The sequence below is a fragment of the Drosophila subpulchrella genome, chromosome 2R (genome assembly GCF_014743375.2).
Source record: "Drosophila subpulchrella strain 33 F10 #4 breed RU33 chromosome 2R, RU_Dsub_v1.1 Primary Assembly, whole genome shotgun sequence".
Lineage (NCBI taxonomy): Eukaryota > Metazoa > Arthropoda > Insecta > Diptera > Drosophilidae > Drosophila > Drosophila subpulchrella.
In genome coordinates, this window is record NC_050611.1 from 13,053,667 (window position 1) to 13,067,648 (window position 13,982).

The 13,982-nt window shown below is 44.7% G+C and overlaps 1 protein-coding gene across 1 annotated transcript; it reads right to left on the minus strand.

Annotated features, from left to right (window-relative positions):
* Window positions 1–921: 921 nt before the first annotated feature.
* Window positions 922–5,196, minus strand: LOC119549845 (segmentation polarity homeobox protein engrailed). Its single transcript, XM_037858137.1, has 3 exons — window positions 3,627–5,196; window positions 2,356–2,453; window positions 922–1,748 (listed from the first exon to the last, which is right to left on the minus strand). The coding sequence occupies exons 1-3, from the start codon at window positions 4,939–4,941 to the stop codon at window positions 1,500–1,502; spliced, it is 1,662 nt and encodes a 553-aa protein (XP_037714065.1). The 5' UTR covers window positions 4,942–5,196; the 3' UTR covers window positions 922–1,499.
* Between the last annotated feature and the right edge of the window lie 8,786 nt (window positions 5,197–13,982).

The window sequence follows — 13,982 nt, forward strand, 5'->3', positions numbered from 1 at the left end:
CCTAATAAAAAAGTTTACTTGATTTCCGCTTCCATTTAATTCGATTTGCAGATACAAACCGACCGACAGATACAAACGGACGTACAGACAGATGGCGAGACAGATTGCGGCGGTGTTTGTGTGTATTGCTAATGGGCAAATTGTCTAATTGGTTCATTACGTGCACAAATGGATTTGCGCCTCTATAATTCGGGCGATTTGAATCCGCCTTGGCCGCAGTCAAAGCCAAAGCCCCTCGAGACATGCGAACGGATCTGAGCCCCGAGCCGTGCAATTAGCGTTTGGCATCAATTCATATTCGTTTTATTCACTTCACTACTCGTTTATGATCGCATATATACTCGTTTACCCGACTGCAGTGCACATCATCGCTTGCCAGTAAATGTCAGCTGCCCATCTCGCCCCCATCCCTAAATTTGCATTGCAATTCGCGTTTGCATTTATTTTCAGCAAATTAACGCCGCTCGCCGCGAGATCTGTGCCAATAAATCATTTGATGCCAACTTGCGGCTGCTCCCTGCTGGTTTTTTATTTCTATTTTCAGTTGTGTTGTCTTCTGTCTCGTCACAGATATTTGTTTATAGTGCTCGCGGATTTGCCTTTAATTAAACGGAATGGAATCGAAGAAGCCCAAGATGCTCGGCTATGGCCCCGGATTTTGATTCGGAATGTGATTGTGCAATTAGCGGCACCCTCGCCCGACGACAAGTGTTCGTGATTTAATGTTCTGGGGCCTTTGATGTGACAGTCTGCAAAAGAAGGGGTGAAAAACAAAGGATCTCTAGACGTAATACCACCTATTAACGATTAACCCACATGGGATCTGGTAACTGGGTGGTATTTCCCTTTTATCTTTAAGATACCTTTGCCTTAGAATAAAAACCACTTTTCTTTTTTTAATTTTTTCCATTATTGTTTTTATTTCTTTTTTACTTTTTCTTTTTTCGAACTTTTGCTTTAGCACAAACATTTCCTCGTTATTTTCTTAGGTGCATTGCTCAGCTACTAGTTGCTCGTTAACATTTCGCTTACTAACTAAAAATACTCATTCATAGCAATCCTTATGTGTGTAAACTAGGAATTAAGCTAGGGAACTGTTAAGTTACTTAGTTTACAAAGTGGTTCGTAAGCACATAATTTATAGAGAATAATAACTATAGATAATTTTGTGTAGGAATAAACGTCTGAAAGTCGAAGCTTTTTTTTTTAAGAGTGCGGCGATAGCGACAAGCCTTTTGTGTTCGGGGGATTACGAGTTGGGGGTGAATACGGCATAATACTTTCGGCTAGCCAAAGGGTGGTTAAATAAATACGCCAACAACTTACAGCTCGAATTCGCTACGGATAGATCTTACGCTTAGGCTAGGGTTATACGATAATATATACAGAAAACATATGTACGCTACAATTATATCACATGAAAAACCATTTGTACGCCCTCGAATATTGCACGCCCCCGTTTAGAAGGATGGAGCTCCTTGAGAACCAGCGGATGCCGCTTAGGGGATCTGCCCGTTCATGCGCATCTCGAGCTCCTCCTCCTCCTTGGTCAGCGGCACGGTGGTGTGGTTGTACAATCCCTGGGCCATCAGCTGCAGGGCCAGCGGATTCTTGGAGCCTGTCGACTTCTTGATCTTGGCCCGCTTGTTCTGGAACCAGATCTTGATCTGGGCCTCGTTCAGGCCCAGTTCGCCGCTCAGCTGCTGGCGTCTCCGCTCGGTCAGATAGCGATTCTCGTTGAACTCCCGCTGTAAGTGGAACAGAGGAGTTCTGGATGAGTTTCGGATGTCTATTCAGGTAGGGAAAATCAATTATTTGCGGTTTCGGGCGGGCGTGTCTAATTGGTTAAGTACGGACAGGATGCGGTGGCCAGGATGCCAGGATACATTAACAGCGGGCGGTGTCAATATTTTGGTGCAAATATGACACAACAAACGGATGGGTTGGGATATAGTATATGGGATATGGTATAAAGGATATGGTATAAATGATATGGCATAAAGGATATGGTATAATGGATTTTGTAAGTTAAGTAAGGTATATGGGATATGGTATAAGTGACATGGTATAAGTGATATGGTATATGGGATATGGTAATTGGGTTATGGAATGTGGAGTGTGGTAAGTGGAATATGGTAATTAGGTATATGTGATATGGTATGTAGGATATGATGTATGGAGTATATTATTTGGGATATGGTATGTGGAGTATGGTATATGGGATATGGTATATGGGATATGGTAATTGGGATGTGTTATATGTGATGTGGTATACGTGACGCGGTATAACTATTTGGGATATGGTATGTGGGATATGGTATATGGTATATGGTATGGTATGGTATAGAATCTCACCTTGAGGCGGGCCAACTGCTCGCTGGAGAAGGCGGTGCGTGGTCGCTTCTCGTCGTTGGTCTTATCCTTTGGCTGTTTGGGGCGGCGGTAGCGGGGTCCTGAAATATATCAGAATAGAGAACACAGAAAATACGTTAGTTCTATTTGCATAAATGCGGCAAACACTATTAATAATATTAATGATTTAATTAGCATATGTCTGGGCGGAATTCCTCAGCTCGCGCTCCCTTTCGCGTGCTGGCTGGGAAGTGTTCAATTTGTCAGCTGTCAGTGGAAAAAAGAAGAACTCTAACGAACCCAAAGGTCGCATATTTTAGGCAAATGGCTTCCTAGTCCAGCTCTCTAATTAGCCGACCAGGTCCAAGTCACCGGCTAATTGGCAAGTGGAGGAGACCCCGGGAACCGAAGTGCCTATTAGATTTCCACACATTGTAAATTATAATTTAATTGACCGGCAGTAAGTGGAGATCGTTTGATTAATTCCCAGCCGCGGAGTGGGGCTATCAACGCCTCGCTTATGGGCTGCCATCGATTGCATCGACACCAAATTAAAAAACCATTGTCGGCCATAAAAAAGCACTTAACTCGTCAATTAACACACGGTCTAAGAAGAGCTATAAGGAAAATCTCCGAGCGGAGGAGAAGAGTTTTCCTTTCGGCTGACGGGATTTCCCCCTACACTTCTCCCCCCCCCGACTTTTCTCTCTGTCAATCGTCAGCGCGTTTTAGGGTCGCTGCTTCTGCTTGGCGTGTGTGCGTGACTGGTGACCTTCGACCCGAGGATCTAACAGTTCCGATAGGCGAGCGCTGCCTGCGCTACATGTTGTCACATAAAGTGTCGCTCTTTAAACGGAGCGCAGCACTGCGTGAGGCCCAAAATCGGATTCGGATTTGGATAGGGAATGGCTATAGAAATGGGAGTCCGATTCGGGCTCATTGCCATTGTCCGCGTGTCGCCTAATTGTGGCAGTGTCCTTGGGATTTATGACACAAAACAGAGCTGCTTGAAAGGCTGCCGCCACAATTGCGCTCCCCAAGGGTGGTCCTGGTCCCCAGTTACCATATACCATTTTCGTGTGTCATGTAGCATAAGATATTAAGGCGTTTTTTAGGCTGAACCCTTGGGTGTATCTTGTTTTGACAACTTCAAAGGCAACTCATATCAGTAGAAATGAGTAATTCTAATAGTTCAAATTTTTGGAAAATGGTTAAGACCTAGATCATAACCACCTTGCTGTTCCCAAATCCTAACTTATCTTAAGAATACTAACCTGAGCTGGGACGATCGCTGTAGCGGGTGCAGTACACCCAGGCGGGCCACATCTCGTTCTTGCCGCCCTCGGTGGTGGTGGATCCCGTCTCGGATCGCGTGTCATCGGAGGACTCCATGCCGGAGTCCCGGCTGACGGCGGATGGCGGGGGAATGGGCTGCGGCTGGGGACTGCTGGCATTGACCCCCGATCCACTGGCTCCCAGTCGGCTGCTGGGCGAGGAGTTCAGGGAGCTGGCCGCCGAGGAGCAACCCGACGAGGAGGAACTCGAACTGGTGGCCACCGAGGAGGTGCTGCTGATGGTGCTGGCATTGGAGGCGGGTGGCGGACTGGCCAGGCTGCTGGCACTGCTGCTCAAAGGGGGTTGGGTCATCGAGGGGGCGGCCGGCTGTCCAATCTGCGAGACTGCCTTGCAGAGAGAGCCCAGGGCGGACTTCTCGGGATTGGCGTCGCTCATCTTGGAGCTCATGGGCGGCGGGATGACGGCATTGGCTGCATTGCGGCGCAGGCGGCTCTGCACGATCTCCTCGTGGATCCTGGGATAGGCGGCGGGATTGAAGCAGTTGAGGAAGTTGGCCCGCTCCAGCATCATGGCGGCGGTGGCTGCTGCGGCGGCGGCCTGCTGCTGCCGGCTAAACTCCAGCAGATCTACTCGGGTGAAGGCGGAGGGCGTGGCTGTCTGCGAGCGATTCGCCTCGAAGGGCCGGAAAATGCTAGCCTGATTTTCCATAGGCTTTCCCGGCTTTGGCACATCACCAAAGCGATCGCTCAGGATGTTAGAGATCGAAAAGGCCAGCGAGGGCTTGGCCGTCGACTGTTGTTGATGGGCGGGCGGTGGCAGGCGTCCCCCCGCCGACGTGTCGTCCACATCCACATCGATGTCGTCCTCCTCCTCCGCCTCCTCCTCCTCGTTGGTGGTGTGCGTCTGGTTGTGGAAGCTCATGTCCCCAATGACGGAGTCGCTCTCCTCCTCCTTGATGGTCAGCGGCGTGGAGGAGGCGGGCGTGGAGCAGGAAGCGGGCGAACCGCTGCCACTGAGGCGTTGCTGCAGTGCAGCCGCATGGGCGGCATGGGCGGCAGCTGCTGCAGCGGCGGCGGCTGCTGCGGCCGCATCAAAGGCCATGGCCGGATGGTGGAACACACCGGCGGCCAGTTGCTGTTGATGCAACTGCTGCAGTTGCTGCAGCTGGTGGAGATGCTGCATTTGCTGCTGCTGCTGCTGCTGCTGCTGTTGCTGGTGGTGGTGGAGATGCTGCATTTGTAGGGTAACGGGACTGGGCGCTGACTGTGGACTGCAGCGATCCTCCAGGGCCATTGGGTCTATCTGTGGGTTTCCACTTGGCTGGGTCACCAGAATATACAAGACAAAAGACACAAGACACTTGTCACTGGGTCACTTGACACTGGGCCACTGATTCTTGCGATTGAGACTCAGTTTGAGATTCTTTCAGCGTTCGTGTTTGATTTTCGGCTGTTGTTCCGACACGCACGTCTGTTCACATCGAGCGCAACGACTGAATTAGTTGACTACTTCGGAATCGCAGCGCCGACGTCGGGGAGAGTTAACGCGAGAGCCGATTGAACTGTCACGGGCGAAAGAGAGGTCCGAGTGCGGCAGCGTGAGCGAGAGGGCCCACCGAGGCGCAAGTGTGTGCGAGCGAGCGAGCAGGCGAGTGAGTGAGTGACAGCCGCTTGGTGACAGTGACGTGAGGAGATGAGAGTGGAAGATGTACCTGCTGCGCCTTCTGCTTGCACTGATCGATTTTCGCTCTCTCTTAGCCTTGTCACCTGCCCAGTGCGAACCGGTTTCGCTGGCTCCCTCACTCCTGTTACCTCGTCCGCTCTCTCTCACTCCCTCTCCCTCTCTCCATCGCTCTCTCTCTCTCACTCACTGTCTCCTGGCAATTTGGCGAGGGGGGCTTGTTAGGCGGCAATATGACTTTATTATGCGCATGCTGGAGCTGTCAGTCGGTTGACAACTGTGTCCCCAGCGAACTGCGCAGGCGCAAGCTCTCCCTCTCTCACGGGGCGTTACCCACTGGGGGCTGTATGGCTGCACCGCTCACTCTCATGGTGAGTAAGCCAGGAAAATGGCTGCCTTTCCACGAGGGGGAGAGCGTAGTGCCATCTCTTTCCACGGACACTTTTCATAAGCATTTAGTTTTTGTTGATTTTGTTTTTGGCCGCGACGTTTCAATCTGCGTTTTCTACAGCCTACAACTTTATCGACACCACCTTTAAGCCAAGTGAAGAGGGGGGATAAGAGAGAGAGAAAGAGGGAGAGAGTATGGGAAAACCGCAAAGCTAATTGTTTTAATTTAAATAGTGGGTGGGGTGACAGACTTTTCATCACCCCCACCCCCTCGAGAATCATTTGCGATTTTTCACAAAAACACGCTAAATACGCCATGACAATTTATTTCACTGGCCCTCCAATTAACCAGTTAAATGTGCCTTGAAAAACAGCTGACGCCATTGATTGATATTTAATTGACTTTTAAGTTATTTATTTGCCCATCGAATATCGATTTGGCAGACAAACGAAAATAAAAAACCATCGCTAACTGTCAAAATAAACGTCAGAAGGTGTTAAAAACGAACGCCATTTGGCATTGGACATTAACAATAGATCGGTTTTTTTTTGTGGGGGGCTCTAATCAAACGACGATCTACAAATGTGAAACATGTGCTGCAAATAGTGTGGCGATGAGGGAATCCGAACATATAGAGCCACTGATATATGGCACATAAATCAACGAATCTGTTCGGGCCGAATAAAACCGAAATCAAATAACGAAATAACGAAAACGCTAATGAATTGCCTGCTGGCCAGCGGTATTTGTTGTGTTAATTTTTGCATAATAAAGGCGATCGTTGTCATGTGGGCTACTGATTTATGGCCCAAAGGATTTAATTAGAGAGTAATCTGGCCACCACTCCCACCCATTTCCTGTTGCCAATTGTGTCATAAGCCCGTATTGCCGCCAATAAACTAACGCCCAGACAATAAGCCATAATCCATATTCAGAGCACATTTCGTGGCTAACCTGTTCCACAATCAATGGCCTGAAATTTATGCAATTTTTATGCGCATTTTTATTAGTATCAAATGGACTTGGATCGAATATAAATTAATAAATATTTTAATAGCGCATATCGATGAATTGAAATGCCGTTAAGGCGGCCTAACCGTTTCGCTTCGGTCTTAACCGGTTCGAACGCACCTTCCAGTCTGCGGTCAGCCATTAAAAGTCGAAGTTGGAAAAACTGGAAACTGGAACTCGGCTTGCTCTCTTTCCCCTTCGAATTTCGAACTCGAGGCAGACAGTTGTCCCGCTCGCACCATGCCTGGCCTCTCGCTCACTCCACCCTGCTCTCTCACGCATGACAACAATGGCTGCTGCCTCTCTCTCGCACTTCCCCCTTCACCGGCATTCCCTCTCCCTCTCGCCCACTGCGCTGTTGCCGTCGGCAGCTGTTGATTTTTCCGCTCAACTTCCACCCTTCCAAGCCATTCCATTCCACACTTTCCGCTTTGATTGCCATGATTTTCAATTATTACCGTTGTCGTGTTTGCTCAGCGCTTGGCCGCAAAAAGGGTTAAACTGCGCCGACAGTTGCGTAAAAATGCGTTAATTAAAGTTTTCAACTTGTTTCTGATGCTGCTTTCCCGTTTGCCCTTAATGATAATGATGCGTCTGTTTGGATAAAATGGTAACTGCTAATGAGCTTTGCCTTTCCACCACTTCGGCTACTGTTTCTGTTTCTGTTTCTATTTATATTTCTGTTTCGGTTACTTTTCGACCTCTAATGGCTTTTTCTCAGCTTCGTTGCTGCCGGCCAAACAAAAGACTCGAACAACGAACTTGTCAGAGTGCCAAAACACACCGAAAAACACATTACGATATATGGATATTATTATTTCTATATCATTTGCATTTTTATTTAATTTATGTGGCTGCGATCTTATCAATGTGATTTGAAATATTGACAGTAAGGAATGGAAAAATATTCATGCCAGTATTTTCAAAAAATTCTATCATTATAAAGTGCTTAAATAATATTTATTAAATTTATGTGGCTGCGATCTTATCAATGTGATTTGAAATATTGACAGTAACGAATGGAAAAATATTCAATCCATTATTTTTAAAAAATTCTATCATTATAAAGTGCTTCAATAAAAACATACAAAAACAAGTCATTAAACCCTGTAAAATGAAAAAGGTAATATGAAAGTTGTGGTATAAGTAAACACCATTTTGTTGTAATATTTTAGAGATATTATCATCTCGAAATGGCATGTTAATGAAATCACAGTTGCATAAGGGTCTTAATCGCGGGCTACAACTCAATTGTCAAAGTGGAATGGAAATTAAAACTGGATCGAAAACTGGTCGAAATTAAATGATCGCCTTGTAGGGCTCCAACTCAAGACCCGCCATCCTCCTCGCCCCGAACCCAATAATTTCTCTTCGCCTTAACAACGGCAAACTGGTAATGGGAACTGAAAACGGGAAACAGAAACTGAAACTGAGGCTGGGTAATTTAAAATTCATATTTTACGCAGCCAAATGCGTAAATCCCTCCGCTGTGCTGAGTGCCGGCGAGTGGCGATCGGGAGTTATTAATGGCCACACATGCGAGTCATAATATACTCGTACTCACACACGAATCCCACTTTTTTTTTTTGCCCCACTCCCCTCGGGACAAATGAGCAGTCCGTCCGCCCGTCATTTGCATACCCTACCATTTTTGAGAGGAGCTCTCCTTCTGGGAACTATTCCGATATAGAGTTACCACTCGTAATTGGAACCGACGATCTGCCGCAGTGATATGCCGAAAGTAACGCTGGAATTAATGGGGAAAGTGCGCCACTTAGGAAGATAAAAGGTTTCCGTGTGATATTCGATATGGTCAGCGTGATTTATTTTGGGTGCACACTAGTTATCTTGATAGAGATTTTGGTTTGAATTATTATTTCTGCCCTTGGTGGTGATTTATTGGTTAATATTAGGTGAGCATCAAAGGAAGTATTATATTCTAGAGAGGTTTTTTTGGAAGATAAACTTTAGAACCTTTAAAACTGTCAGAAAATAAATATCTCTGGCATTACCATTTATTTTTAGGATTTTATTTTTGATTAATAAAATATATTGAATAATTTTAAAATATTCTTCTCATTTTTAGCAAACGTTTTAAATATTGTATGTCAATAAATTAGTGAAGATATTTTTTTGTAAATTATAGGGGTATATTTAATTGATCTGTAGAAAGTGTGTGGCGTAGTTCGGTTCACGGGGTTTCCCTCCCAGCTTTCTGGGCTGGCTTTAATTAAAATTTAACTCTGTTCGTAAATCGTTTGTCAGTTGGCTGACTGCCTTTCCTTCACTTCGGACCAACTCCCATCACTTCCACCTCCTGTTGACCCAACCTGCTCCCCCTTTTTCCGCCCTGCCCCTTTAAGCTTAATACGCACAATGCCTCAGGCTTTAAAACAATTTTTAATTTGTTAAAAATACATTTTTTTTGGCTTGCTGTTCATCCGTTGAGTTGTCGCCTTCGGTTGTTTTTATCATGGCTGTTGTTGTATTCGCTGTATTTTGTTTAGGGTTAAATGTTAATGAACTTGTTGATTATAAATTTGACTACTTTATTTGCCCAGGGAAAATAGCCAGCTAATAGATCGGACCGATTGGCCAAGACAACAAAACGAGTTTCATATTTATTGCTATTTGGCTGGTTGCTGTTTGGCGATTTTTATTAATTTTATTAAGTCGGATGGAATTTCACAAGTCCAGAATCGAGCTGAAAAGATGCGAGAGTCGTAAGAATTTTATGACTTCATCTGCCCGGATTTTGGATGCGTCTTTAACTCGTTTTCGATCAATTAACCCACTCGCTTTTGTTGGCTAATTTCCGCTGCAAGTTGCCGGCAAAGCTGTAATTTGTTTAATTTGCCACTCGCCGCAAATTGTTTTCTCAGCTAATTTGTCAGTTTTAGCCAAGCTTGTTAGCCGCTTTCTGCCATTTGCCATTGATGTTTGCTCTTCTCCTTTGGGCGCTAAATGGTCTTGAGTGTTTAATATCTTATTTTAATGCTTAAATGGCCATTAACTTTGTTAGATTGTGGTTTGTAGTTTCGCTTTGGTTGCTTTTTAGAGGAATTTTCACTTGGCAAGGGAGAAAGTGGCAGAAATGATCGCCATCGATTGCAATCTAGGCCTTTGTTGGTGTCCCAAATCCCTTGTTCGACGCCCACTTAATCGACAAGATTTTCCAGGAAATCTGGCCAAACAAAATTACATAAGCCAAGGAACAAGAGTTTGGGCGACTTAAGACACCTTTGTGTGTTTTGTGTGCGGTTAATCCAATAAAAACCTAAGCGGAGCCGTGTTTGCAAACAGTGCCCTAAACATAACTCCTTGGAAATCTGTAAATTCGATTAAACCGCAAAGCATGAAAGTCGGCCAGGATATGCTCTAAGCATATTAGACAGGCTCAGACGGAGGCTCACAGATGTTGACCAAGGACGGGGACAAGTGCAGGCGATTAGCAACGCACCCTCTCCAGGAGGTCCTTTTTCCGGCTGCAAATAATTGTGCGGTTGGCAGGACGAAGACGGGATTCGAAATGTTTTGGAACAGGAAAATAAAACAGAACGAAGGCTACGGAAGCTGCGAACGGCAGCAACTGCAAATGAGTTCCCATGAGCTGCGACCTTGACTCGTCCTTGTTGCCCGGCTAATTAAGGTGCTTTCGCCTGCCTTCTAATGATGTTTTTTCTTGTTTTTCCTTGTTTTTCCCGTTTTTGTTTTTAATCAAGGCCACTGGAGTCACACGACCAGCAGCAAACCTTCTGGGTGGCTTGTCCTTGACTGGGAAAATACCATTTTCCACCTCTCACCCCAAAATTCGGCGCTAGTTCAAAGGATCGTGAACACTCTAAGGCGGCCATTTTATCGTGGCTGACACCTGAAAATGCCCGAAATGAAAAATAAAGCCAATTTATGGGCCACAGAAGAAGGGAACATTAAATTCAAGGGGCAGGGGGGGGCAGAGGGAACAGCAAATGGCAGGCAGGGAAACTGTCGGCCAGAATGAAAATCATTTATCACGACACCCCCCCACACCACAGTGCACCACACATATGCCTAATGATCTTGGCCCAATCTTGGGCTCTCCCAGCTGGAAAGCGAGAGAAATCCAATAACATTTTAATAACAAAGCCACCAGCGGCCATAAATAAACAAATTTCCTGAGAATGGTGCCCCAAACGAAAATGTATCTATATCTCGCTGCGCGGACGCTAAAGCGTAATAAATAATTAGTGGAGGGAATGATTGGGGTAAGAACAACAGCAAACACGCCCTCAAAAATGCCGAAAACCAAAGGCCGAAAATAAAACCTTACCTACGAACCCATGAAAGATGCCTTAGATATGGACCCATCAACGGCGAGATACAGATACACATGGCCGGGATGTATCTACAAGGTTTCTCACTTACACACTCGGACTGGAACTGCGCTTGAGAGAACTAAGAGATTGTTCGCCCAGATTGGGGCAATCAATTTCGGTTTTCCTACCAATGACCTGAAACTCACATTAAATTAATGCGTCTCTCCCATTGGACGATTGGAGGATGATATCTGTTCGATTCGGCTCTACATAGTTCTCTATTTCGGGTTTGGATCACGTAGGAACAATTAGTGCGGCATGGGATACTTGAAATGGATATTTACTTATCATTATGAAACGAGCAGGCATAATTATTCGAATCAATATATTCGGAGGGACATCTTAGGTTGAGATACTTTTAGTAAACGAATAGAATAGGATCTGCGTATCAGAAATTCTTCTCATTACAGACTATTAAATTTATTTAAGTGTAGGTTATTATTTTATTTAAGAATATTAATATTCTGTGCTATAGATTTATTAAATAATAAAGATATACCTAGCTTAAAATATTATTTTGTATTCACATTTAATTCTTTTTTTGCTTTGAACTGCATAGCATACTATAATATACAAAGTATTTCGCAAAATGAAAGCATTTCCTCAATTAAATCACAATTTATTCTAGCTGTATTGCTCACTTCAAATATTTAGAATTCTCAATTTTTTCAAGTACATAGTATTTATTTAGTAAAATTATGCAAAAATGCAGTACTCGCTACCCATTTAGCACCTCAATTAATTTTTAATTATACGCAAAACTATGCCAACTATGTCAGACTCAAGATAACAAAACGACAGTTTGAGTCACATCTTTGAATCATTTTCTTAAAAACACCCATGACATCATCTTTATTTTTACCCTGAATATGATTTTTCTTATGGCATCATTTTCTAGTATTTTTCAGCTACGATTTCAATTCAAATTTGCCGCATTTCCCTAAGCAACACGCCCTGAAGAAAAGCGTTTAGTTCCACTTAAGTGCATAATGCAGGCGAAAACCGTTAGCTAACTGAGCAATCAGAGGAATAGTGTAAATTATGGAAGCGAAAATTGCTCGGCTGGGGTAAAAAGATTTTTTCAAATCCATAAATTAGCACCTCATTCCACATAATTGCAACCGCTGAGGCGGCTCGAGCTCAACCCGCCGGTTGCTACCGCCTTTGCTTCTGCGTTCGCAGTGGCTATTGCCTGATTGAAGCTTTCAAAATGCCGTCCAAACGGGAGGGGGGCAGGCCAAAAGGTGGGGGGGGGGGGGGGTGCGAGTGCTAAGTGCAGTGCAAATATTTGCAGGCAGCCAGCTGAGTTCGGTTTCCTCTGCCGCTTTTTTTTTCTGCCCCGCCACTATTCATTTATCAAATCAAGCGTAAAGTGAGCAGCAGGTTGGGGGCCACATGGGAGGTGCACTTCCTCCGATCTCCGGACACCCTCCCCAGTCGCCAACCGGCCAAGTCAATTGAATCAGTCGAGCGGCAAACGCTGATTAGCGGCTAAAACCAACAGCAGCCGCATCGAAAAAGCAGCCGCAACACGCTGGACAAGCTCCCTGGCACGTCGACACCGCGCACTTTGCTCAATCAGCGGACAGAAAAGCGAACAGGTACGCTCAAAAAAATAATACAGATCTAGTCAATACCCAAAGCAATTTTTAAGATGCCGGCGGAACAATGGGATTAGATTTCAAAGCTAGAATAAGCTTACGATTTAACATTTTTCAATCAATTTGTAATGAAAGCCATATGACACTTGCTTTAAGTTGAACTAACAGATGGGATGTACCAAACATAAGTCATGGCATTTTAGAGAAAACAGGTTCTACAACTCTACAATATAATTATGAATTTATATAAAGAATTTGTTCCTTAGGTTGCCATGACATTTAAAAAAAAATCTATTTAGTTAGTCAAAATTTAAGACGGTTTCATATGCCCATAAATAAAAATGGAAAGCAAATCAATGGCATACATTTTATTTAAACGTTCAATAGAGTCCAAGCTTCAGTTAGCCCTTGCGATCTAAGCTTAAAAGAATGTTTGAAAAATAACTTTTCTATTTTATTATATAACACTGCTTAAAATAATAATAAAAATGTAAAAACATCTTTTAAATCTATTGTTAGAAATAATTAAATTTAAAGGCATCCAGCTTTTTATAAAACGTTTATTCCTGGTAATTGTAGATTAATGTTGTTGAATCTTGGCCACACCGAAATAATGATATAAAATATTAAGACAATTACTTATACTTTATTTTCAGTGCACACCGCCGGAAGGCCTGCCACCGAGCGTCGAACACGTCAATTGGCCGCGAAATTAACGCATTTCGCGCTTTCGTTTCTAAGCCAATCTGCGATCCATTTCGACTTAACAAGCTGACAAGCCGCCGATCGGGTTTTCTCGGCTTTTCAGTTAATCATGCGGCGAAAGCCGAAAGCAAAATATTGTTATTACAATCAGAGGAAAGCACTTACAGGCTTTTCCTCGGCTGATCGTAAATTATGAGGCGAGTGGCGAGGGGTCAGACAGTCAGAGAATAGGAGAATCGGAAAATGTTAAGGGGTTTTCCGTCTATTATTCTTCGCATCCATTTGTTTCGGGGCAATCCGATAAGCGGCGGTGGACAAACGAGATGCCGACACCGACAAATGCCATACAGGACATTAGTGTCACATGGAACAAGGGAGATGGAAATCCAGGGGCCTGGGATGGTCTTGGAATATTTGGGATACTGCCGGGATGCTGCTGCGGTTGCATTTTGGGGGCACTTTGCGGTCAGGTCATCGTCATCTTATCGGGTCTTAGGGGCGATGGTAAGGCGATGGCAACCTGTTGGTTGCCTCATTTTTCATTGCCCCTTTGTTGTGACAACAAATGGCTGTGCGACCGTTGGGCTGCCG